At 43.0% G+C, this 24,539-nt stretch overlaps 1 protein-coding gene across 2 annotated transcripts in view; it reads left to right on the plus strand.

Moving 5' to 3' along the window:
- The window catches only part of ZBTB37 (zinc finger and BTB domain containing 37), a 133,994-nt gene extending 109,824 nt beyond the window's left edge, over nucleotides 1–24,170 (plus strand). For both annotated transcript variants that reach the window (XM_085601588.1, XM_085601589.1), the window contains exon 4: nucleotides 4,462–24,170. In XM_085601588.1, coding sequence (XP_085457714.1) covers nucleotides 4,462–4,992 — 531 coding nt within the window. In that variant the 3' untranslated portion in view covers nucleotides 4,993–24,170. The remainder of the gene's footprint in view (nucleotides 1–4,461) is intronic.
- The last annotated feature ends 369 nt before the right edge of the window (nucleotides 24,171–24,539 follow it).

The raw sequence follows: 24,539 nt of genomic DNA on the forward strand, positions 1-24,539 counted from the left end.
ACGAGATGAATAGACCTGCGAACACCACAACTTGTTCACATGGTAGAGAGACACAAAATTACCGCACACAATATATACTCAAATTATTGCGCACATTAGAAGAAAGGCAAATAAGTATCCTGGTACACAGACACAAAGGTCAACATGTAAATTCGCACATCGCCAAGCAGGGAAATACTTAATGAGAGACAGGCACTGACAGAAACCGACACAGAGACACGCAATCGGACAGGCACACAAAAACACTAACCGGCACACACACAAACTGGCAAAGGTACAAAGTCAAACGAAGAAAGGCACGGAGAAACGCCAACAAACGGACATAGAAATATGAAATCAAGCAGGCACAATCTACAAACTGGCACAAATTCAGACAGTCATACAAATAAAAGGACAGGCACAATGTCTCGCTCCACAATGTCTACCTACGGAAGGCTCGCCTCGAAGTGAGGTACCTGGCTGAAAGGTGCCAATCAACACTCCGCGCGCTGCACACGGCTTCCTCAGAGAGCATTTACGCGCGCACAGCTGGAGGCTCGGGCCGGATTACTTGAGGAGACTTTAATCTGCAAACATTTACAGAGAGGACAGTCCCCAGTGGGGATCAGATGACTGGGGGCGCCTCTGATTCTGTAAATACGGAAAACGGTAGTCAAGCTCCGGGCAGCTCCGAGGAGTGAAATGCAGCGCGTGAGGCGGGAGAGCATGGACTAGGCGCACGCAGGGAGGGGAGGTGGGACCACTGGAACGGAGAAGAAATGGTGACATTGTTGACCCCACCTAACCTCGACTACCACAGTAACAACAGCACATGACTGGGAGCGGTGGCTGCTACCGCCAGCAATGTACAGGTTACAAAACACCAGAAGCACTCTAAGAGGCTTTGTGCACCAGGATCCCCCCCCCCCGCCCCCCTCCCCCAGTGAAGGGGGGGGGGGCGATACCTGAAGACTACCAATTACGTCTGAGACACAGCACAGTCAAGTTCCTCCTTCCAGTGGAGAGGGCACCCTATACCTGTGGCAATCCACATAGATCTATGCAGTTACTGAAGCCAGTGTTTTGGCCCCGCCTGGGCAGACAGGAAGCGTGTCAATGTGCAATTACCCACCGAGCCGCACGCTGCGGCAGCCAGAGAGGAGAGCGAATGCAAGGAGCGCAGGCGGCGCCGGCACTCTTACGGGATCCGAATGTGAAGAAAAAAGTGCACACCGACTAAGAAAAGAGTGTGTGTACTGCCGCTGGTAAAAGATCCAATCCCTGTGGGCGGGGCTAAAAGGAGACAAGGCGGCAACAAGGAGGGACTAAGAAGCCTCTTTTTCAATCCTGAGCCTGCGTTTTGCATGCAGGATGACGCCAGCGAATGAGGAAGATGGGCGGGGCTTCAACTCCGCATCCGAGAGCTTTGGAATCTGTATTGATTCCAAGAAGCTCTCGAATGACCAGAGCAGTGCATGCGCGCTGCTTTCGCCAGCCGAGACCTAAAAATGGCACTCCTGAATCGCTGAGCATTGCCAGACAATATGGAAGAACTCCCCCAGAGTGTTCTTACACCTATAGCACTCTGGAGAAGTGGAAAGACCCGCTCTTTGCATACGGAGGGAAGTCATGTAGGCTTGGTGTAAATGCTTAAACTGTATAAAGCGGAATCGAGCAGAGATCGCTAAAGTATGATGGGCCATACAGGCATCTCTCCAATCCGCCATGTTCAATTCCCCTACATGGATTTTCCATTTTTCTTTCAGAGATCAGGGGCGTAGGTGAATACACCAGGATCTGCTCCTTCTTAATGAATTGAACAAATGCTGTCAGCCAGGCACCTTACTCTTCTGAAACCTGCAAACTCATCTGCGGTGTCCCTCAAAGTTCATGGCTCAGCCCCACTCTCTTCAGTGCATACATGATCCCTTTGGCTTATGATATCCAGGACACAACATCAACATCCTCTCCTATGCAGATGACACACAACTTATACTCCCCCTCTCATCCTCTCATACAAGACCGCCAGCACAAGAAACAAGTTCACAGCCTGCGTGACTGAAGTCGCTAACTGGATGAAAGCCAACTGCCTTAAGCTCATAACGGACAAGAGAGAAGTAGTGATCTTCGGCAAGAACTCCTCACCATGGGACTCCAGCTGGTGGCCAGCAGAACACCCATAACCTATGCCAGGAACCTTGGATTAATCATTGGCAGCAAACTGGACGTTACTGTACTAATCAATGCCATGACTGCATCCTGCTTTCACACCCTTAAGATGCTGAGGAAGATCTTCAAATGGCTCCCAAGCAACACTGGAAAAACTGTCACTCACGCCCTATTCACCAGCAGGTTGGACTATGGGAACACTCTGTGCCGGGATCACAAAGCAACAGACTAGAAGACTACAGACTATCCAGAACTCGGCAGCCAGACTCCTCCTCAACCTCCCACACTGATCTCACATTACACCACACCTCAGTGAACTACACTGGCTTTCAATACACAAACACACTCAATTTAAACTGCCCACACACACATTGAAGGCACTCCACAACTCAGGCCCCACCTATTTGAACAGTCGAATCTCCTTTCCCTAACCAAGCAGGTATTAGTGCGCTTTACAGATACACTTAACATTTACATGCATTTCATAAAAATGTGTGTATAGATGACTACAGTCTGTCAGTCTGATTCCATACCTCTCACTCCCCCTTGATATTACAGGTAGTTTGCTGATTTTATTAAAAATTCTGTAATCTTTTGAGGCGTAGACTATTCTGTGCCATCCCTAGACCCTGAGGAAAATCTGCAACTGTATTGCTCTTGGGTAGAATTAATCTCTTTGACATATACAAGAGTGCCACTTGATAGTCTATCAGTGCGTTCAGAAGTAACAATTGTGTGAATTCTATTACCCTTGCAGTTTGACAAATGGATCAGATAGCTTTGAGGCAGTTTTTGAGATAGTCCATTTTTACTCCATCCTACTTTCTTAATATTTATGGTACCACTAGACACTTGACGTAAGCATCTGGGACAGATCCTAGACTGTGGAAAGAACATTGCATATTTGTAACACCGGTTCTCCAGTAAGGGCATCTTTTTCAGAATCTCATGCACCCGGTCCATTCTGCACAAGAGAGATTGACTGGAAAAATAGAGGGCCTGATTAACTGTGTGAAAACTTCACTGATGTCTATTAAGTACCTATTCCTCCCTTGTGCTGTTCAGTTTTTTTTGTTATGTATACAATATAGTTTTCCACATGTAAGGTGGTTAGACTGAGTGATGCCATCACGCACCTCCCTGTGACTTGCAGATGCAGTTGGTTGTCACAAAAAAGGAAAGATGTGCCATGTGTTATACAAGAGACACATACATTTGAATGAAAATGCTGTAGCCAAAAAGGACACTCGCAAGGTGCATCTCATAGACAAAGGTATGTGACATCACCTAGTGCAGGTCCAAAATAATTGAGCCATCTAGATGTTTCTGAACTGACACCCAAGTGACCACTTTATAATGACCTAGAAGAATAGAGTGGGTGAACCCGGCAAATGCTTAAGGGTGTGGCAGATGCTCCAGTGGACATGTATATCAAAATTCACATGGGATCAGTACAACCTTAATCCATTTGAACAAGAACATTTTCCCAATTATTCTGTCTTCGTATGTAACGTGTTAATATATTACATATTTTCGTTAAATCCAATGTGTGTATATCTCAGAACTTGTGCTGAGAGTTCTATTTAGAAGGGCAGTGTTTTTCTTGGGGTATTTAAAGTACAAATTAGACACAGTTAATTAGCAGAATGGCAATCTCCAGTTATACCTTGTTACACTTAAAGAACAAGTGGTCAAATCCTAAGCTTCTATCGAAGAACTCCAGTGGGGAGCTTTAGGTAATAGCTCCCTTAGCTGAGCTAAGGGAGGTAAAACCAGGAGTGAAGAATTTACCCCAACTCCAAAACCCTAAGACATAGAGAAATATTTTCAGCAGTTCAATGTCATGCGGTCGAAATAATTAAAAAATGTAACATTGTTTTTTACGATGGCGATTTTTGTCAGTGGCTTCCCATTGCATTATACACAATGGAATAATTTAGGATGAGACCATGTTTGTTGAGGAGTGCTTAATTGGTGGAAACACTTCGTGGAGATGGTTGTTTTACTTGGTTCCTCTTTTTCCTTTCACTCAGTTTATCTGTACCTCTAAGGCACATGCAGCAGAGGTATTGATTCTGCACTGCAGGTATGGCAATAAAGAAAGTACCCTAAGTTGGCATGCTGTTTGAGGCAGATGATGACATCAAGATCTAGTCTCTCTATTATTACACCCCGTATCACACCAATCACAAGTCTTCTTTAGTCACCCAAGTGGCAATTTCAGTTCCTTAACGTCTACCTTTAGCAGTATAATTAAACTTTCCTATTGAATATAATTGTTTTTTTTTTTTTGTTTTTTTTTTTTTGTTCTAGGGTGATGAGTCTGCTGTGGGCGGAGTGAGTGGCTATGTGGAATACCTACGTGAACAGGAAGTATCAGAGAGATGGTTCCGTTACAACCCGCGTCTCACTTGTATCTACTGCGCCAAATCTTTCAACCAGAAGGGAAGCCTAGACCGCCACATGCGACTACATATGGGCATCACGCCCTTTGTGTGCCGAATGTGTGGCAAAAAGTATACACGAAAGGATCAGCTGGAATACCACATCCGGAAGCACACTGGCAACAAACCGTTCCACTGCCATGTCTGTGGCAAGAGCTTTCCCTTCCAGGCCATTCTCAACCAGCACTTTCGGAAGAATCACCCGGGCTGCCTACCTCTGGAGGGGCCTCATAGCATCTCTCCTGAAACCACAGTAACCTCGCGAGGGCAGGTGGAGGAAGAGTCACCACCACAGGAAGAGGTTGCTGTGGGGGCATCATCTGCTGCTGAAACATATCCAGCAGAGACTTATGGTGGGGAGACAGTTCAGGGGTCCGTGTCCACAACTGGCCCGGATTGAACAATAGCCTTGTGTAAATTTGAACAGAAATGAAATGGTTCTATTGTCCTTTGATTCACTGTGGCAAATAGCCCTACATACAAGAGCTGGGGTAAAAATGTTCCATGGAACAAGAACTCTGAAGATTTTGCCAAATTGAGGATCAAAAGAAAAAAGTGGTGAAAAGCCGTTCCCAATTTCATACCACCCTCCATCATGTGATCAAGACTTGCGGAATTGAGGACAATATTCATTTGTTGGGGCCTCTCTTTTTTTGTTTTTAATGTTCAATGGATTTTGTTTTTAACATGGTCCAGGAAAGAGGTTTTTTTTTTTTTATTTGGTCCTGAAAAGAAAGACGTTTTCATTCCATCTCCAAAGCACACTGAGCAGATGGGTGGAGGCTCTGGTAGGCGGCTATAGCCGGTGTTTGCTTCCAGAAGGTGGCACATGAATGCGAGTTGTAACATTAAGGATTACGCTCCAGCCTACCCTAAAAAATGTGACGTCCTGACATCTCCACACTGATAAGTGCACATAGGTTGTGCTGAAAGGTCATCTGCCCTAGTATTGAATTTAATTCTTTTTTAGCTTCTGCCACCCCAGTATTCTTTATTTTTCACATTTAAAAAAAATCCTGATTCTTTTCGTTTTATTTAAAATCTTCACTGGAAAGGAGAGATAATGCTTTTGTCTCTGTATGTAACACTTTTAGAAAAGAAATTGCCAGCAGAGATGAAAAAGGTACATACGCAAAATCCTGTATTTGAGGGGGCAAGAAGTAACAAGGGGGATAGATAAGGATTTAAGGATTAAGTCAGCAAGTGGAAATGCGGTCAGACTATCACAGTTGCCATTACATCACGAGATGCTTATGTACCAAAGGATAGTTTGGTGGCATTGTGTGACAGAGGGAACTTACCTTTGGGGGTTCTCAAAGCATGGGCCTCGTGCTATTCGCTCTTGTAAGTTTGTAATTGTGCCCATGAATTAGGCTGTCGTCACCAGAATGGTGTTCATTTATTTGAGCAATGCTTTCGAATTGAATGGTCTCTTTGAGAGTTCATTCTCAGGTAAAGGTTATTTGCCATGTAACAACTAATGTCAAGGTGATGCGTTGCTGTTAGAAGTCCATCCTGGAAGATTTTCTTTCATTTGCACACGTAGCCAGTTATGAGAGATTATCCCTTTTGGACAATGCATGGCTAGTAGGAGGGAGGATGTGGGGTCAGGATTCTGCAACATAGGCACAACAACACACTAATCATGTATTTATTGTGGGGTTGGTTGTCCTTATCTCTTCTCAGCCTCAGTGTATCTATGTAAAATAGTGCATGTTACTTGGGTCATCATAAGCTTTTCATTTTTGACCAGTCTGTCCTCTACAGCATCATTGACTTCAGTTGCACGTCATTTTACAGTGTGGCTTTCAAATAAGATGGAGCAGTGCACTTACTTCCACCTGTTGTTAAATCTAAAGTTTTAATTTCCATATTAGCCCAGGCTATGAGTGAGAGGCTGCATGTTTAAACAATAATTTGAAGGCAAAAAGAGTCTAACCCAGCTGAATTTGTAGGTACTTTGGTGCAATTTGACTAGCTCCTGTAGTTCTCGTTCTCCACTTTGGGCCTGTTGCATGTTACCTGTGTAGTGGTGGATAAAAGTAATGAACTGTGTCCTGTACTAGGCTGCCATTTCTCAGGTATAGACAAACTGATACAGACAACCTTTTTTTTTTTTTTGCTCTTCAGTGGCTGACGACAAGGCCCTCCATGTTCATGTTTCTCCACTTCTTTACCCACAGAGTACTCTTCTATGGGCAGCAACAAATCTCATTGACTTTGTGCTATCCTCGGTTTCATGGTATTTCATCCTATTGATATTTTACATTCTTTCCATGCTTCATTGAGGACAGTCATCCAATTCCTCAGATCGCATTCTTGGGCAATTAGTTTGACTAATGTGTCCCTCTATCTTTCGCTCTCTTGGGTGAGCTACTGCTAGATGTAATGTCGCCAGTTGAACTGGCAGAAGTGCCTCTCGAAATGGCTTCTAATTACGAGGAGAGAGAATGTGGTCTAATTTGAGTCGACTGCCCCTTGTGAGGGCGTTTTGAGATTTGCAAATGATTAGTCTTTTCTCTAATGCCAGATCCCATTTTTTGGTACTGTTTGAATATGATGTATTGCTGCATTTCTAGGGAGATATCCTATGAACAAAGGTGGTAAGTATATCCTAGGCAAGCAGTCTTCTCATTCTGACTTTGGCAACAGGAGCAGGATGATGTCTCTTATAATAAGAGCTGTCATCCCCCCACTGATTATAAATCCTTCAGGACTGTGAGGTCCTCTTTGCCAGAAGAGCTACCTCCTCATGCTACATATAACATATAGTTTCATAATTATGCATTGTAAGTGATGTTTTTTTGGGGTATAAAACAATTTAACTTCCCAGCCATTATAAATTGCTAAGCTCTGACTGATGTTTCTTTTGGTACAAAATCAATCTTGTTTTTTTTATAATCTTCTATAGGCTCTGTGCACGATGCCATCTCTTGCTGCTAATGAGAAGCTGATAATAAGGGGTGCTACAGGTGGACGCCTCTGACATAAGAGTTTTTAAATTACATAGGTGCTGTGAAAGAGTTTTTTATGGAATTATGCATTATTACTCTGTGTTGCAAGTTAACTTTCTGACTCGACTCCATGTGTCATTAACTAGCAGCATGATGGTGCTAGATATCTTCCCCAGTTGTCCCTTGAGTGCCACAAGTGAGCTGTGTTCCAGTATGCTTTTCCTGCTGTCGTCTAACACTGGCGTGTCTCATCTTGGCTCCCATCCCACCCACTTTGCTCATCCCAAATTGTTTATTTTCTTTCACTTTGCTGGGAAGTCAAAAGATTAGTTTGGGACTTTTGTTACTTTAGTTGTGGATCATCTTGTAAATGCAGATGGCAATGTTGATCATGGCCTGTACCCTTGTGTGGCCTCTAACTGTAAGCTCTATTCCTTCTGATGATGTTAAAACAGTTCACATTAGTTCTCCAGTTGTCCCTTCCTTCATAAAGCTATAAGATCTTGCCCTGCTGTTCTCCTATAAGGTATGGTCTCCAGCACCATATTGTTAGGTTAAGAGCAGTGCTTGTCATCAACTCAGACTGTGAATGCACGTACCCTAGGCAGGCACATTAGTTGAAATTGAAGGTAAACCAAGGCTAATTCTTTCAGATGCTCGCACTTTTGATGGTGTTTGTATTTTTAAGGACATGACGCCTACTGCACCCTTTCAAATAAAATTTTTGGAGGGTTGTTTGCTCTTATCAAACTGTCAGTTCCACTGATCACCCCAGTGCTACATACTCCGATTCACCACATTGACTTGCAGGGGATTTTGCCCTACATACCTCAGAAGCTGTTGCCTTAAAACATCATCTTGCCACTTATATCATCTGGCTGTCCGAAAACTAAGAGACTGCTGTGTCTCCGTGCCAAATTTAATTCTCTGTAGAGTGCTCAGAAGAGCGAAGACTGGTTCTTGTAGAACTTCGATTAATGGTCTTTGATCCTGGCTTGGACTCACCTCTTCAGCTTCATGCTTTGGAAATATAAACACCTGTTTTAAGGTCCACACATCCTTTCTTCTACATCCCTTGCTGAGGAAAATCACATGGTATAATTTTGACGGAACACAGCAGCATGTTTATCAGCGAGATAGTAAAGCAATGGAATAGTAGTGGGGTTTTCTTCCTTTCATGGCTGACACTCCTGATTGGACTTGCACGTGCTTAGTAAGGAAGGTAGTTTCCTATTTTGTGGGAAACTGCTTTAGACCTCTGTTTTTTTTGTGTAAAAGATGTGCTGCCTCTGAAGGAAGTTGTAAGAAATGTAATTAGTGAGACTTGGTATGAGTAAATATCTAAAGTTGGCATGTTACCCAAGTTTACTTCATGTTAAGCCTCAGTGGTGCATCCAGGCTGTGTAAGGAGGGGGCAGGTTCGGTGTAGATTTTGCCTTTGTAGGTTAGACAAACAAGTTAGCGCTGTGCAAGCCCTTTAGGCTGCAGAATGTTCATTAGAAGTCGCTTCTTTAGGGATTTAATTTTTCTTCTCTTACTGGTTATTCATTAATAAGTGCCATGAGTTTCATCTTTTATGCTGTAGTGAGATGTTCTCTCAGTGGTTACACGAAGTGCATTATGATTAATGACTGGTAAATTAATGAGAAGGACATCTCTGGCTGGTTTGTGAGTTTTGGGTGCCTTTTAGACAAGAATAGTCTTCATTGCTTGCTGGTTGGTAGATAATGGATGCTGAAAATTACGTCCCTAGTATAAGCCGGCCTCTCTCGAACAATATAAGATACTAGGTCATGTGACTGATGTTTAATACCATGGGATATGTCTTCTTTCAGTGGTTGTCAGTTAATTGGTGCCTGGAGTGATGCATCTTGCACAATATCAGTGGTCATACCAGTGGTTGTAATTAAGTCTGTGGGTGGTGAGAGTGGGTTTTCTTATACAATGTGAGAGGTCATCTCGATGTCTGTAACTCAACAGACCATGAAAGGGATGCCTCTTACAGATTTTAACATTGTGCAGCTTGGATTGTTCACTGGTTGGAATGCTTTTCATTTTCTTTGCCCATTTGGAAGTATCCAGATGTTGACAGGAACCTAACTATAGCTTTGCCTGTTGAAGCCATCTTCAGATTTATATTCATGCCTTCACAGTCAAGAATCAGTCTGATTATGTACTCTCACTAATTGTGACTTACCGTATATTTTGTTTCTGGTGTCTGATCCGGTTGACTGCTGAGTTTTGTTATGTCATTGGAAAAATAGCTAATTACACTTGTTTTTGCTGATTAGGATCTTTATTTCACATATCGTTTTCAGGGACTTGACATATAGTGTGCTTCTTTCAAGTTCTGCTTAAAAAGATAATGGACAGCTATGCTGTCCATGAGGATTGAATGCATTTAATCCAACAGCCTTATGGAATATACAGTGTAGGCTAATCCTATAGTTTAGTGACCCTGAACGCCAATAAAACTGCTGACCTAACAGAGAAAATTAAGGGAATTATCCAGGCAATGACCTTGCAGTTCGTGCTACCTCCTGCATCTTCTAAATTTAAGACTTAATTGTTGAAACAAGCAGCAACCCTTTCGGTGGTCACATTTCAAAAGATGATTCTTCAGTTTCCAACCACTCTACTACCTCAAAGCTATCAACCTCAGTTTGCGTTGGTTGTATCATATACATATATATATATATATATATATATATCTGCTTTGAGACCATTTCATGTGCCAAGATAGCTAAAGTTGACTATGCCACAATCAACACAGAACCTTCCTCTCATGCATAGTTTGACAGCTTCTTGCCTAATGTCAAAGCACATAGGTGCTGGTTATTACTTTGATATTACCTTGTATGAGCTGTGTTTTACAGGATGAAGTAGTAGTGAAGCCTATGCCCCAGATTTAGAGTATACTGAATTGATAGATTACAGACATGTATGGAGAGTTGTGTCTTCTTTTAAGAGTATGTTCTGCCATTTAAGCCTTTTCTCCTTATGATTCCATTCAGAAGCATAATAAAAAGAGCAGCTCCTAAAATATAACCTTCTGTTTTGATAACAGACAAACACATTTATTGTTGGAATCGTTGGAGCCTCTTCAGCAGCAGCCATTCTGTTGCTGGAAAACCTACCAAGAAAACCATGAAATCACTGCATGCCTTTTGACCAGAACTACATGATCCTGGCATTCATTTGCTATTACCCTGATCCAGAACATAACGTTGATGGTGCAATACAAAAGCTACTGAGGGAATCTTAGGACATGAGGGAGTCTTAGATAATTGTTGCACATTCCACATGCGTTCATAGTAGAAGAGACAGAATCATGTGTACTTCCATAGGTCTCTTTATTCACTGGATCAGCAATGCCAGTGGCTTCCACAGCTGTGATGTGGATAATAGCAAGTCCATAGGACTTTGCTCTTGCCTATGAAGTAGTTAGATGACACAATTCTAGTAGGCTCATTCCCATATAGTGTCTATTTCATGAGTCAATTCTTTTCCCCCAAGATTCAAGGTAGATTGGAGACTAACATTTTGCCTGCAACAATAGGACAATCTTTCTACCATTACTTGGGTGTTAATAAAGTTCTGTATCAATCTCCATAAAGTGAATATATAAGCTAGGCTTAGAGTGTGAATGTATTTTTCTTTTGACTTAATGAGTTTATTCCCTTTATTTCCTTCTACTCTAGGAGAATGAATGATTTCTTACCTTGGATCTCCATCAACTTAACAGTAGTGTTGTTGGACAAAAATTCAGTACCCACACTTGGCAAGGGATGATTCCTTTGTTCCAACAAGATATCATGACGGTTAAAGATTTCAGAGTTGCTTACTTCGAAATTTCTATTTCAGACCATCACAAACGTCATTCACATTTGTAATGGAAGAGGTTTTCAATTCCGTAAAACCAGTGAGTGTATAGTTGTACTTGACATGTACTTTGGGCGAATAGGTGTTCAGGCACCTGGGCCAAGTTAGAGTGTATACATTGAGACAATATGTGCTGGTTGTGTAAGCAATGCCTTTGTTCCTTCACTCTGAGAATTTTGTCTAGTTTGGTTTGTTCTCGGATGGCAATTTCTAGACACCTTTGAAAATTACTGCTGTTTACTTTAATGACCAGCAGTACATGTCTAGCATCGTTTGCAAGACTGGACATATTCCACTAATGTTTGTCTTGACAAACTGATCAAACCATTGTTTGACTAGGAATGCAGGTGACTTTCACAAATACCTGTACTGTCCCTTCAGTTATCAAGTGTTATATTTACTATGCCTGGCATACAAGAACCTTGCACACTCCTATATTAGAAGCTTTTAAATTCCTTCAACTACTTATTGTATGAGACCTACTACGTTCCATTATTTATGTTGCCCTTAGTGAAGAATTGAGACAAAAGACCTCTCCTTCCACCTCCTGTTTAGGCGGTCATGGTGTTCTGGAAGACCTTATTTGCCTGCATGTGCAGCCGATTCTGAGGTTTGATAGCAAGTTTCTGACCTTTAAATTCCAGTTGATCGTAGCAAATGGTTTGGCTTGTTGAAGATCCCTTGACAGTATCAGTATTCCACAGGGATAAAGTAGGGTCCATTATCTCCACTCGATACCATTTCATAGTTGTTAGTCTTATTTGCATGTAAATCCCTTATTTAACCAGTCATTTTCTCCCAAGACGTTAAGGAGGTTTTGTAGATCGAACCAAAGATCTCATTTGTGTTTTTTTTTTTATGCTACTTATTTCTTAATTGCAGTGGAACTATCAGGGTCGAAGGGGATCCTCCTTAAGAGAACTGATAGCAGTGGCTGCACTCATGAGAAATATATATACGTTTGTATACATTTACTATGATCTTCAAAGCCACAGCGTGGTGTTTGCTACACATCTTCACAGAACAATGTTACTTTAATTATAATGTTCATCAAAATACGTACCATTGAAAAAACAATGGTCTACTTTTAAGTCTATCCCATCTCCTCGTAAAGATGCTAATGTCCTACTTAATAGAAGACCGGTGAAACTCCTCCAAATTCATGTTGCGAAAGAGGTTACTTGCCTGAAATTAATTATTTGCAGTTTATTATATTTTTAGATTAACATACAGCACACAGTTCCACCTTCATGCAAAGGAGGTAAAATAAAATTAATTGTTCTCTAGGTGCTATATGTGCGACATCTGAAGATGGTGTGGGAGCTAAAAATATTCTTGAAATCGCAGGGATGTTATTTTGTGTGCCTGAAGGCATTGTCTCTGATGCTCCCAGGATATTTTTAATTTTCATGTGACAGTTCCACATCCGGTCGCAAAATAGTAGACATATGATTAGTATGCCACATCGTTTCATATAACAAAGCATTAAAACCGATGTTCTAAATAAGTGATGTATCGTTCTGATTATAAGTCAGCAGCTGTTGAGTGATGTCTCTTCTATAAAAAAGAGGTCAGCACTCTTTCAGTTGTTAAATGTCTTGCACTTTCGAAGACGTGGCTGTGAATTCTCTGGCATGTCAAGTGATTTGTTGTGCTCTTGTTTTAGAGAGTGATGTATCATGATGATGTTCTCACAACAGAGAGCTCTTTCTTTGCTGGGTAGATGGTAGACCATTTCCATCGTTGTCTTGGATCATAAGAAAACTGCAAATGGAGGAAAGTATGAGGGAAAGAATGATTAGTGTTCTTTACATATTACTTCCACTCTAAAGGATGCCCTTCGTATTTATGGCATCCGTATTTTCCCCGTCCTGTGGGCCACTGTATCCATAGTATCCTTAAGCACTTTTATAATTTATGCTTTTAGCGCTATACAATAGTAATTAACCTAACCATATGTTTCGTGTAACTGAGCAGAAAGTGTTGCAGTAATGTGATCTGTGTGTCATTTTTGTCTAGTGTTAGGCGGTTGCATTCGCAATGAACAATCTTTTTTATTTTTCTGTATTACTGAATAGTAACTGAATTGAACTATTGGCATACCGAAGGTATCTGGGACAATGCTAAGGATTAAGGTGGGAACACATATGGTCTCTATCATTTAGAATAAGCAGAGAGTGGACACACTAGAAGAAATTGCCATCATATGAGCGAAGTTAACTTTACAATAAGTTAGTTATCTGCCATGTGTTGTGCGCCAAATTATTTTGATTTACCACTACAATTTCTGCCACAAAAACTCCTTGATCTAACTGCAAACATCCTCATGATTTGAAGAACAGACATCCCCCATTGGTACATAATATAAATAAAGTTATACAGCTGGGCTAGTGCAATGTTAGGATGGGTAGATATTTATTTAAATGTTTCCTCAGGACACTGTCGAAGCATGTCTTGGAGTACTTTTGTATTGTAAACTTTTGGTGACTTTATTATTGAGTTGAAAGTAAAAAGCTTTTTAATAATGTGCCTAAGGCATTTCAATGGTTAATGCTTTATGCCCTAAAATGATTTTTCCGCATAAGATGTTTGTGCGATGGACATTAAATGCTTTACGACTTCCCCTCTAAATCATCCTTTTGGGATTCAGGAGAACCTCAAACGAGTCAAGGTTTATCCTCGGTTATGTTTGGGCCTCACCACAGTGCATGTGTTGTCTGTTGCAAGACTTATTGTCCACCTACAGTGGGCTTAGAAGCCCGACCGTTGCTTACCATTGGTTGGCTTCATTGTCACTTTTTGCTTGCTAGCTTGTGTGGGCTTTACTTCCTCTTCGTGCATTTGTCCCTCCTCTTAAGCACTGACGCATTACTTGTGTCTTGTCACTGCTCACCTTTCGGGCAGTACTTTTTTCTTTTTGTTTAAGCACTCCATGAGTGTTTGTGTTTTTCTAGCTGTCTCCCTCATGCACTACCCACTTTTCACTTGTTTTGCTCTTTCTCCACTCATTTGCTTTTCCCCACCCCCCTCCGTGATGTGATCACCCTCGTGTTCTTCTCCCCCTCTTGTTTTCTACTCATGTGATTCTCTACCCCGGCTCCTCATTGCGCTTACTCTTGTCCGCTTGCTTTCACCGTTCCACACTCCTCCCTCTGTTTGCTTCCCTTCCAATGCCCTCCGTGTTGCTGCCATCACTTCTCCCCTGTTTTGCTTTCACCCACGCCTTGCTGCCTCTTCTCCACCCTCCAGTTACTTCCCGAGCTCCCCACCTTGCTTTCCCCACCTGTTACTTTTTTGTGTTCTTGTTTACTGATCCAACACAGATCGTTAAACAAAAATTTTAAAAAATGTGTTTGCATCATTTTGAAGGCATGTGTACGCACATACAAAATTGCATTTTTCCTTTTTTTTGTGCAATGGCCGAAATCCCTGCTAACCTGCCCTGATTTTCAAAATAGCTCTTCCAGACTCACAGAACTCAGGTCAAACTTCACCTAATTAAATGTTGGTTTAATAATTCTGCATTTCTGATACAATTTACATGTGAATGAGGTGTGCTGTAATGTCAGGTGAATCGAATTGCTTTGAAAAATTTGCTGAGGAATCAACTCTCTCCCTGATCTATTGTGCTTCCTGAGAGAGGGGTCAGGGTATCTTCGGTTTTGCTACTGCTATGCTGGGAGGGTAGTGAGCAGTTTTCTCTGTCAACTCTATCTATTTACACAGTTAATGTGTTTCTTTCGTAGTGTTGAAGCACTGTATTTTCCAAACTAGATGTTTTGTTCGTGAGTCAGCCACAATGGCCTTCACCTCTATTTTCTAGTAAACCTGAATGTGGCAGTTTTGATAATGTTGAGGGGATCTCAGAGCAAGAGTGTCTTGGAAAAATCTAAGACATCAATTAAAGAGGATCATGTTTGCGTTATTGTAGGGAGTCATGCTTAAAAGGTTTAGGATTTAGTTTGTTCCATGAAAATGGAGGGACGCGAATAAATCCACTAGTCCAACATTATTCAAAAGTAATACTATCATGACCAATTTCAAGTGATCTATCTCAGAACTGAGTGTGTTGAAATAATGCCCTGAATTACTATGCTCGATTTAAGGGCAAGTCCTAGCTTCGTGCTACAGACAACACTTTGTTTGTGTTAATGCCTTTTTAGCTGTATGTTCTGTTTTGTTACATGGTTTTTGTATAGCTTATGTTTGCCTATTAATCTGCACTTTGGAATGGAGCTTGTCTGCGGTTTTAGGCTTGCCTACATGGTGGGATCAGTGGGAGCAAGGAGGGTGAATGTCCATGGTCCCATGCATTAGTATTACTTGAAATTACTGTAAGGCTTTCCCTTTGGATGCGATCTTAAGGGTTTTGACAGGGAGGGGTGACATGGAGGTTGGAGAGAATCTTGCAGTCTGCTGTCGAGTTGGTAGGTTTAGTTTGTCTGCGGGGTGTATTGCAGTGGAGAGGGGAGAGATGGTAAGTGCTCTAACCTTCTGCTGAAACCTACTTGAAAGTTCTTCTTTACAACATTGTGTATACATAAGACATTTCAATATTTTCAATATTTACCTCAGTTTTGTCAGGATTTAACCATTTACTGTAGTCGAGATGTGTTTTAATAATGCTGTAGTAACAGATTCTCAAATTGCCCTCTAGGGCTCGAAGTGCTCGGATTGCACCATCATAAAATACCCTCTCTCTGGATTAGTAAATCCCTTTTCTGTTTGGCATAGGTTTGTATGCCTTGACAGGAATGATAGTTTCATTGAGTCTGGACTTGTCGCAATAATGTTCTGCACTACTGTTTCATCAATATTTCCATTGTGTGCTATTCCAAGTGCCTGCATCACACCAATGATAGTTATGCTGTGACATTTAATGACAGTAAGAGGAGGACCATGGCATCTAAGAAATAAGGACTACATACTCATCGGAGACCTCAACTTCTACCTCGACAGGACTACATACTCATCGGAGACCTCAACTTCCACCTCGACAACCTCAGTGACCCCAACTCCGCCACCCTCCTGGACAATCTCTGACTGAAACCGCTCGCCCCCACCCACAAGGCAGGACACACCCTCAACCCCATCTTCGCAGGAGGGAACAACATCCACTTCAGCCACACCAACCAACCCCCCTGGATGGACCACCACTGCGTACACTTCTCCTTCAATAACACCACCGCTCACAAACCCACACCACGGCCACACCGAAGGAACTGGAGCAAGGTCACAGAGGAGCACCTCAACCCCACCCTCAACCACGATCCCCCTCCTGCCTCGTCCGACGCCAACTCTGCAGGCAAAGAACTACACAAATGGATCACCAACTGCGCAGACAAGCTCGCCCCCCTCCACAACCCCGACAGACGGCGCTCCATGACTGCCATCTGGTTCACCACCGACCTCCAAGAAGCCAGACGCTCCTGCAGATGTCTCGAGAAGCAGTGGAGGAACAGCAAAACCACTTAAGACCAAACCACCAACAAGAATGCCATGACAGAATACCACCAACTCATTAGATCCACCCAAAGAACCTTCATCCGGTACAAAATTCTCGCCAACTCCAGCAACTCTAAAGAATTCTTTCGCATCATCCAGGAATTCACCAAACTCCCCAGCGAAGCCATGGACATCACACGCTCCCAGGACTTCTGCAACAAGCTCGGCTCCTACTTCCATCTGAAAATCAAGGCCCTCTACGACAACTTCAGTGAACAGACTCCAGAAACCACCCCTTCCCTCAGCAACGACAGCCAGCCTACCATCGCCGCCTGGACCCCGGTCACCACCGAAGATACCGCCACGACCATGAAGAGCACTCACTCAGGAGCCCCCAATGACCCCTGCCTGCCGCACATCTTCCACAGAGCCACCGCCACCATAGCCCCCGAGCTATGACGCACCTTCAACGCCACCTTCAATTCCGGCACATTTCCTAACGAAATGCGCAGAAGTCAAGCCCCTCCTCAAGAAACCCTCTGCCGATCCGATAGACCTGAAAAACTACTGACCCATCTCTCTCCTTCTCTTCACAGCCAAAGTCACAGAGAAGATTGTCAACGCCCAGCTGACTAACTTCGAGGAGAACGCCATCGTCGACCCTTCCCAATCTGGATTCTGCAGCAACCACAGCACCGAGACGTCCCTCCTCGCCGCCACAGACGACATCTGCACGCACCGTGACCAAGGCCACACCCCGGCCCTCATCCTACTAGACCTCTTTGCAGCCTTCGACACAGTCTCCCACCGCACTCTCACAGCCATTCCACGATGCTGGCATACAAGGAACTGCCCTCGACTGGCTCCGCTCCTTCCTCACCGGCAGAACCCAAAGGATCAGACTCCCGCTCTTCCTCTCCGAACCCACAGAGATCAACTGCGGAGTACCACATGGATCGTCGCTCAGTCCCACACTCTTCAACATCTACATGGCCCCCCTCGCTGCCATCATCATACAGCAGGGACTCAGCATAATATCCTATGCCAACGACACCCAGCCCATCCTCTTCCCTCACAAAGGAACCAGACGCCACCAGACTCCGCTTCCAGGAAGGAATGAAAGACGTTGCATCCTGGATGAGCAGCAGCTGTCTAAAGCTCAACTCGGAGAAGACAGAAGTCCTCATCCTCGGATTCACCCCCTCAACTTGGGACAACACCTGGTGGCTCACCGACCTCGGTAGCCCACCCACCCCCACGGACCACGCCCGGAATCTCGGCATCCTACTGTACTCCTCCCTCACCATGACCCGCCAAATCAACGTCGTCGCTTCCTCCTGCTTCAACACCCTTGCATCCTCCGCAAGACCTTCAAATGGATCTCCCCGAATCCAGGAAGATCGTCACCCATGCACTCATAACAAGCAGACTGGACTACAGAAACACCCTCTACACTGAAATCAACAAATCCCTGCTACGCAAACTACAGACCATCCAGAACACCGCGGCCAGACTTGTCCTCGGCATCTCACGACATGAACACATCACCCAACACCTGCGGGACCTCCAATGGCTCCCCGTCAAGAAGAGAGTAAGTTTCAAACTACTCACCCATGCCTACAAATCCCTCCACAACATCAGACCCAAATACCTCAAAGAAAGAGTCTCCTTCCACATACCCATGAGAAACCTTCGCTCCGCCGACCTCGCCCTCGCAGAAATCCTGCGCATCAGCAGAACCAGAGCAGGTGGAAGATCCTTCTCCTACATCGCAGCAAAGGTCTGGAACAAGCTCCTGATCAACATCAGACGATCCCCCACTCTGCACATCTTCAGGAAGAGCCTCAAGACCTGGCTCTTTGGCTGACCCAGAGCTGCACTCATTCCCCCCACCCCCGCGCCTTGAGGCCCTCGCATGCTTCACAATTCCCCAATTGATTTATTGATAGATACTGTGACTGTTCGACGTTTGGATTTTCTCTGGTATTATGAACTCTAGTAAACATTATTCAGCATACACTAGAAGGGCCTCATCTCAAAATGCCCAATTTGTCTTTGCTTAGTATTGGTCTAAATGAGTTCAGTGTATCAACAATAAAATAAGTCCCACTGTCACTGGCAGTGTTAGTCCCTCTTTAAGTTTTTGAGGAATGGTGGCGCACTGTGGTAATTGGATTTCTTGGCTTTATGTTGATGAGGGCCTCCTGTGGAAATATAAAGGGCTTAATAACCCATGCATGTTAAGGGGAAATGCAGACCATTGCATCATATCGGTGACCCATCTCTCTGAAACATTTTCTGCCTTTTTTATATATATATATTTTTAAGAGTAATGAGAAAGTGGCAACAATACATTTAATAAAAGTCTTCCATGCCTTACACATCCTAACGTCCTGCTTTCCTGAGTGAACAGATTGTGCCATCCTCCGGCCCGATGTATACTACTGCTTTATAATCACTAATCAGACATGTAAACGGTAGGACCATAACCTGCCATTTCGTGAAGAAAGAGGCACAGCATCATACTGTTTTAGTGTGTTGTCCTGTAAACAACAGTTTAGAAATATGGTGCCACCATACACCATGAGTGACTGCCTCAAACCAAAGTTATGTTCTTATGTGAGGCTTTGTTGGGGTTCAATGCTAAGAGCTGTGCTTCACCTTGAGCCATCTACTTTAATGCGGTCTCATTTCTTTGCATTTTGTGCTATTCGTTTTTGACCTCCTGAGCCATTCTTTCAGAATAAAAATATGCTTCACTTAAAAAAAACAGCAAAATATACCCAACTACTTCCTCATGCTGTGAAGCAGTAAACCCCTAGTAGGGTGGGTATCAATCTTCCATCGGCAGGCAACAAAAGTCTGCAGCTGAATAAGTGTTGTTTTGTGGCCTAAAAAATCTTTTTCTTCTCAGAGATGAAGCTGGCGGGCAGAGCATAAAACCAAGGATATTGCTATTGTAGCCTCTTCACAGAGCTAGGGTTTCTGTCACTGCAAATATTTTGGATTTGTAGATCTGTGTAAGTGAATCGTAGGCCATTGCGTGGTCAGTGACAGTCCTTTCTCAGGAATGAGGGCTTGCCACACATTTCAAATGGAGCTCTTGGTAAGTACCTTCTGAGGATTTCCCCAGAACACACTTGTTTCTGTTTGGAACCATCTCTGACCATTGGGAGAGCCCAGAAGGCTGCCCAATGACAGTGGTAGGTAGGTTTGTTTAAAAAAGGGCAGTAGGTGTTGAGGAGGAGAGAAAAACATGTGGTAGCTAACAGCTGCAATATGTTTGAAAAGAGGTAAAGTGGGTAAGCTGCTGTTGTTCAGCAATTCCTTACTTCATTTTCTCTGTCACTCGATTGACATTGTTTAATCTGTGTGATTCTTCCCTAAAAATGAGCCACTGTTCACAAGGAAGTGGAATACTTTAGCTAGTGGTTGTGGAGATTGCGAGTTACTAAACCTATCTAAGGCACGCAGGGGCTTTCATGTCCTTTACTCTTAGAAATTTCCACATATATTTACAAAAAATGACTTGGTACTACTCCGCAATATTAGCCCATTTCCTTCCACTGAACTATGGAAATCGAGAGGAATTTGTAGTTTTAGCCAATCATTTTTGTGGTTGGTTGAATGGAGTACCCATTTTCTTTAACCCCTTCCCCGCTCATGACGGAACCACTCCGTCATGAGCCACGGGTGCCGTGTGCTCATGACGGAGTGGTTCCGTCATGCTGCGGCCGTTGGCCGCCGCTCCGTCCACGCGGCGCCAATTCCCCCACTCCGTCATGAGCACAGCTCAACCGTGACTCATGACGGAGTGGCTCCGTCATGAGCACAGCGCCACCGCGCTGCCGCCAAACCCCCCCCCCCAGCGCTGCGGCGGAATTCCTGCCGCAGCCAAGGGGTTAATGGCACCAGGACCTATTGCTGATATGGTGAGCAGCGTCATACTTATCAAACCAAATACACAACTCTGTTAGGTTTTGGTTTTTAATGTTTACCATTTCAAAAGGAGTAGCAATATGATGTTTGTGCAAATATTAGTAAGGTATTTACTAATGGTGAGAGCACTTGCATGGGACTTTGTCAGCACAGAACTCACTTTGAACTGAATCTAAACCAGTCACTTGAGAGAATGCGAGGTGTGATTTGGATGATGATCAATCTTACTAAATTATAGCAACTGAACTTACCTAAAAGAAATACCAGCTCCTCTCCCAGTCCAATATTGCCAGCTCGTCAAGTTGTAACCTATTGCACATCAGATGTGCTCTGGGAGTTATGAAAGGAGTCTAGACTATTTGACCGCTGAAGAGCCTGCCAAGAATTTATTTTTTCCATCTCATAATGATGGTCTTTGAGGGAACCATGGTATATAGTGGTCAAATGTAAACTGCACTGCAGGGAAATTAGGAAATTATTCTTAAATGGCGAACAGTGAAAGTTGGCATGAAGTGAAGGACTCATCACTTTTCTAGTGCCTGTGGGGCATGAAAGATATGTCGTGAGCACATATTCAAAGTGCCACATTACTAAAGCAGTAGGTATGTATTTTTGGGGGAATAAAAATGACACAATGGTTTAAAAATGTAATCGAATCACGTGAGATAAATTTGAAAATAATGACGGGCTTTCAACACAGTAAATTATAACATTTTGCCAGGAGGGACAGACAGTCTTGAAATCGGGGTAAGCATAAAGTTTGAAAGAGAAGGACACGCCATATCTTTCTGCCACATCTTGCAGTGACAGTGCAGGTCTGGCTCCGTCAGAGCAGTACTCATTGGCTCTAGGGATATTCTTGTATGTTCAGCACCATTGACGGCTTGAGTTAGTTCCCTTGCTGGGCACCACAGTGTTTTCTGTTCTTTCCCTTAGAGGGAGCGGAAGGCAAGGCATTGTTTTCTGGCACGTACCAAGTCTCTGTATTGGACATAGGTTGAGAAGGAAATGAGGCCGCGAAGAGATGACAGACAAGTGTAGCATGACTCCGATGCTTTAAAATGGAAAAGATGCAGTGAATTTTACTCCCCATCCACACACATCCACTGTTTTCCCTCTGTCTGAGATCCCAAAGCTATCCATTTCACCATTATTTCTTTGTGAAGTGCTGGGTGGAACTTCCAAACTGGGACTGGTTTAAAATTCATTTCCGATTATTCATTTCAGATTATTAGTTTCGATATTTTGGCCAACAACCTCCCTGTTGGCCACTTGAGTCGTTTACTCTGTGTTAGACCTATAATGCACACATAACTCTGTAGGTTACCTACCTAGATCTGTAAAATTAATTTGCAATATTTGGCATCACCTGTAGCAACAGCTAAAGTCTTTAAGATTTGTAAAATTTGGGATTGCCTACCTCTTCACCGAGTGGGACCCTCATAAACTTTATATTCATTCATATAGTTGAAATGGTGGGACAGCTACTATAGGAGCATCATTATCAGGGTATATTGCCAACCCAGTATGGTGACCCCTACATGGTTTCTACAAAATGGGCGGAGAACACTGGAAAATATTGTGTTTCCGGTGCTTGTGTGAGTTGACTACTCCATTGAGAATGTAATAGATTTTTTTTTCCAAGAAAGCTTTTGAAACTTGAGTTTCTTCATTGAGGGTGGTGCTACCAATCCGGCTAGCACAATTTGGCGGGGGCACATTGTGAGCACCGTTGCAGCTCGGAGCAACACGTTCTATATTAATACCTACACTGTGAGGAGTATCATTTTGAATGTTTACATTTCAGCCTCGCTGAGAGTGACTGCCATGCTGCAAAAGTTGTGTGGTTAAGATGGAACTATTCAGTTGGCTTTGAATTGAAGCATGTTTGCATTATGCATGTAGAAGCCTCATCTGTGATAGGTTCAGTGTATTGTTTGGCTGTCCTGGGCGTGATAGCTGCTTTTTGTTTTGCTGTAACTCCTTTCCTCCAAACAAGGATAGGAGCTGGAAGGTTTGCTGTACTTGGTATTTCCCATTTGAAGTGGCAAGCCAGTACATTTGGCGAGCCCTGTATGGAAAATGATGGGCACTCTACATGCAGAGGTTTATAATAGGCTGGGCCATTGGAATTCTGCTGCAGGTGAGGACTTATTTATGTGGCTGGGGTGACTAAATTATTCAGGAAGAGCAGGCAAATTATGCTGCATAATGCAGCACATTTAATGTTAGTAGTACCTCATTTATTTTTCATTTTTGCACGTTTACACCGTCTGAGCAAAGGTGTCACCTCATTAGTACCACTTTGAAACCCAAAAACAGAAATAAGCAACAGTAAGGTGACCAGTCAACCTTTGCCAAAGGCCTTCCATTGTGCAGCAATACGTTTTTTGTTGGTGTGCTTTTAGTAACTTCTGATCCATTTGAGCTAGATACATTTTTTCGTTGTAATCTACAGATTATGCAGAAAATTACGGATTATGTGGGCAAATGCAGCAAATCCATAGTTGTGCAGAAAATGCCACAGTGCAAAATCTCATAATTCCAGTGACCCTGATAATAGGACAGTACTTGCTGTTCTAACCTTTACAGTACTGTGTATGCCTTTTTCTGAAAGTTCTGGCTCATTAAAACTTTCCTATACTTTGTGAGTCTCATACAGGCAGTGGTGGCCCCTCTCCAAGTAATAGCACTTAATGCAGTCCATACCAAGAATAGTAACACGTTTAATGATCACATCCATTATTATTAAACATTTCTGGAGTGGTGGATCTTTGGCAGCCTAAGAATCTTCAGGGAAACCCTCTCAAATACTTCTCAGCAAACACCTATCTTTGAGCCCAGCAATACTTGAGAATCGGTGGGCGACTTTGTTTTGTATAATACTCTCTTGGAAGGAGTTTCTGTATTGTAGCCACTGGGTATGAGATCTGTTAGTGATGCAACCATCGACATGCCAAAAAAAGCCCCACTTATCCAGTCTCCGAGCTGCAGCGGCTCGTTTTGAAAGCTGCAAGCACGTTATTCTTTGTTTAGAAGAGCACTTGTATGTTAATGTTTTTAAATTGTACCCTAATCTGTGTTTTATTTATTTCTCATATTTAAAGTAACTGGAGAGATTAAAAACTCGGTCATACTTTAGTATATTAAGCTCTTTTGTTCAACTGTGAAGATTATGGAATGCTGGAGTATTTAAAGTGGAAGTACAACATTTCTATCAAACATTTAATTTGCTATTGCTTGGCTTTTTATCTCCAATTTTATTCACAACATGTGTGCCATTTTGAGTTGTAACCGATACCTTTTGTTTAACTTGCAGACTAAGAGTGTTTGGTGATTAAAAAGAGTTGCCCTTCCATTCTGTCTAAACTGAGTTCTTTCATCTGCTCTTAGGCTGTTTTTTGCTTGTGCAAAAAGACCGTTTGTTTTGCTAAAAAGTACAACCCTATGATGTATCACACATTAATAAAAGTGCAAGACGGCTACACATGAACAACTTTAGCCTGCTCTGGAAGCTCCTGATGTGCCTAGAGCAGAAAAAAATACCAATTGGGCGGTTTGGTTCTAGACTCGGGGATAGACGTCGTGCTCAGAGGGCAGTAGGCTTGCTTTATAACACCTTAACTTGCAAAGTATCTCTTTTGCTTTTGATTTTCTTAATTCTTCAGTTCTCCAGCTGGCCCTGTATTCTGAAGTTTAGAGTCATGATGACAGGCATTTTTATTCG

Source organism: Triturus cristatus, chromosome 4_2, assembly GCF_964204655.1.
Source record: "Triturus cristatus chromosome 4_2, aTriCri1.1, whole genome shotgun sequence".
Lineage (NCBI taxonomy): Eukaryota > Metazoa > Chordata > Amphibia > Caudata > Salamandridae > Triturus > Triturus cristatus.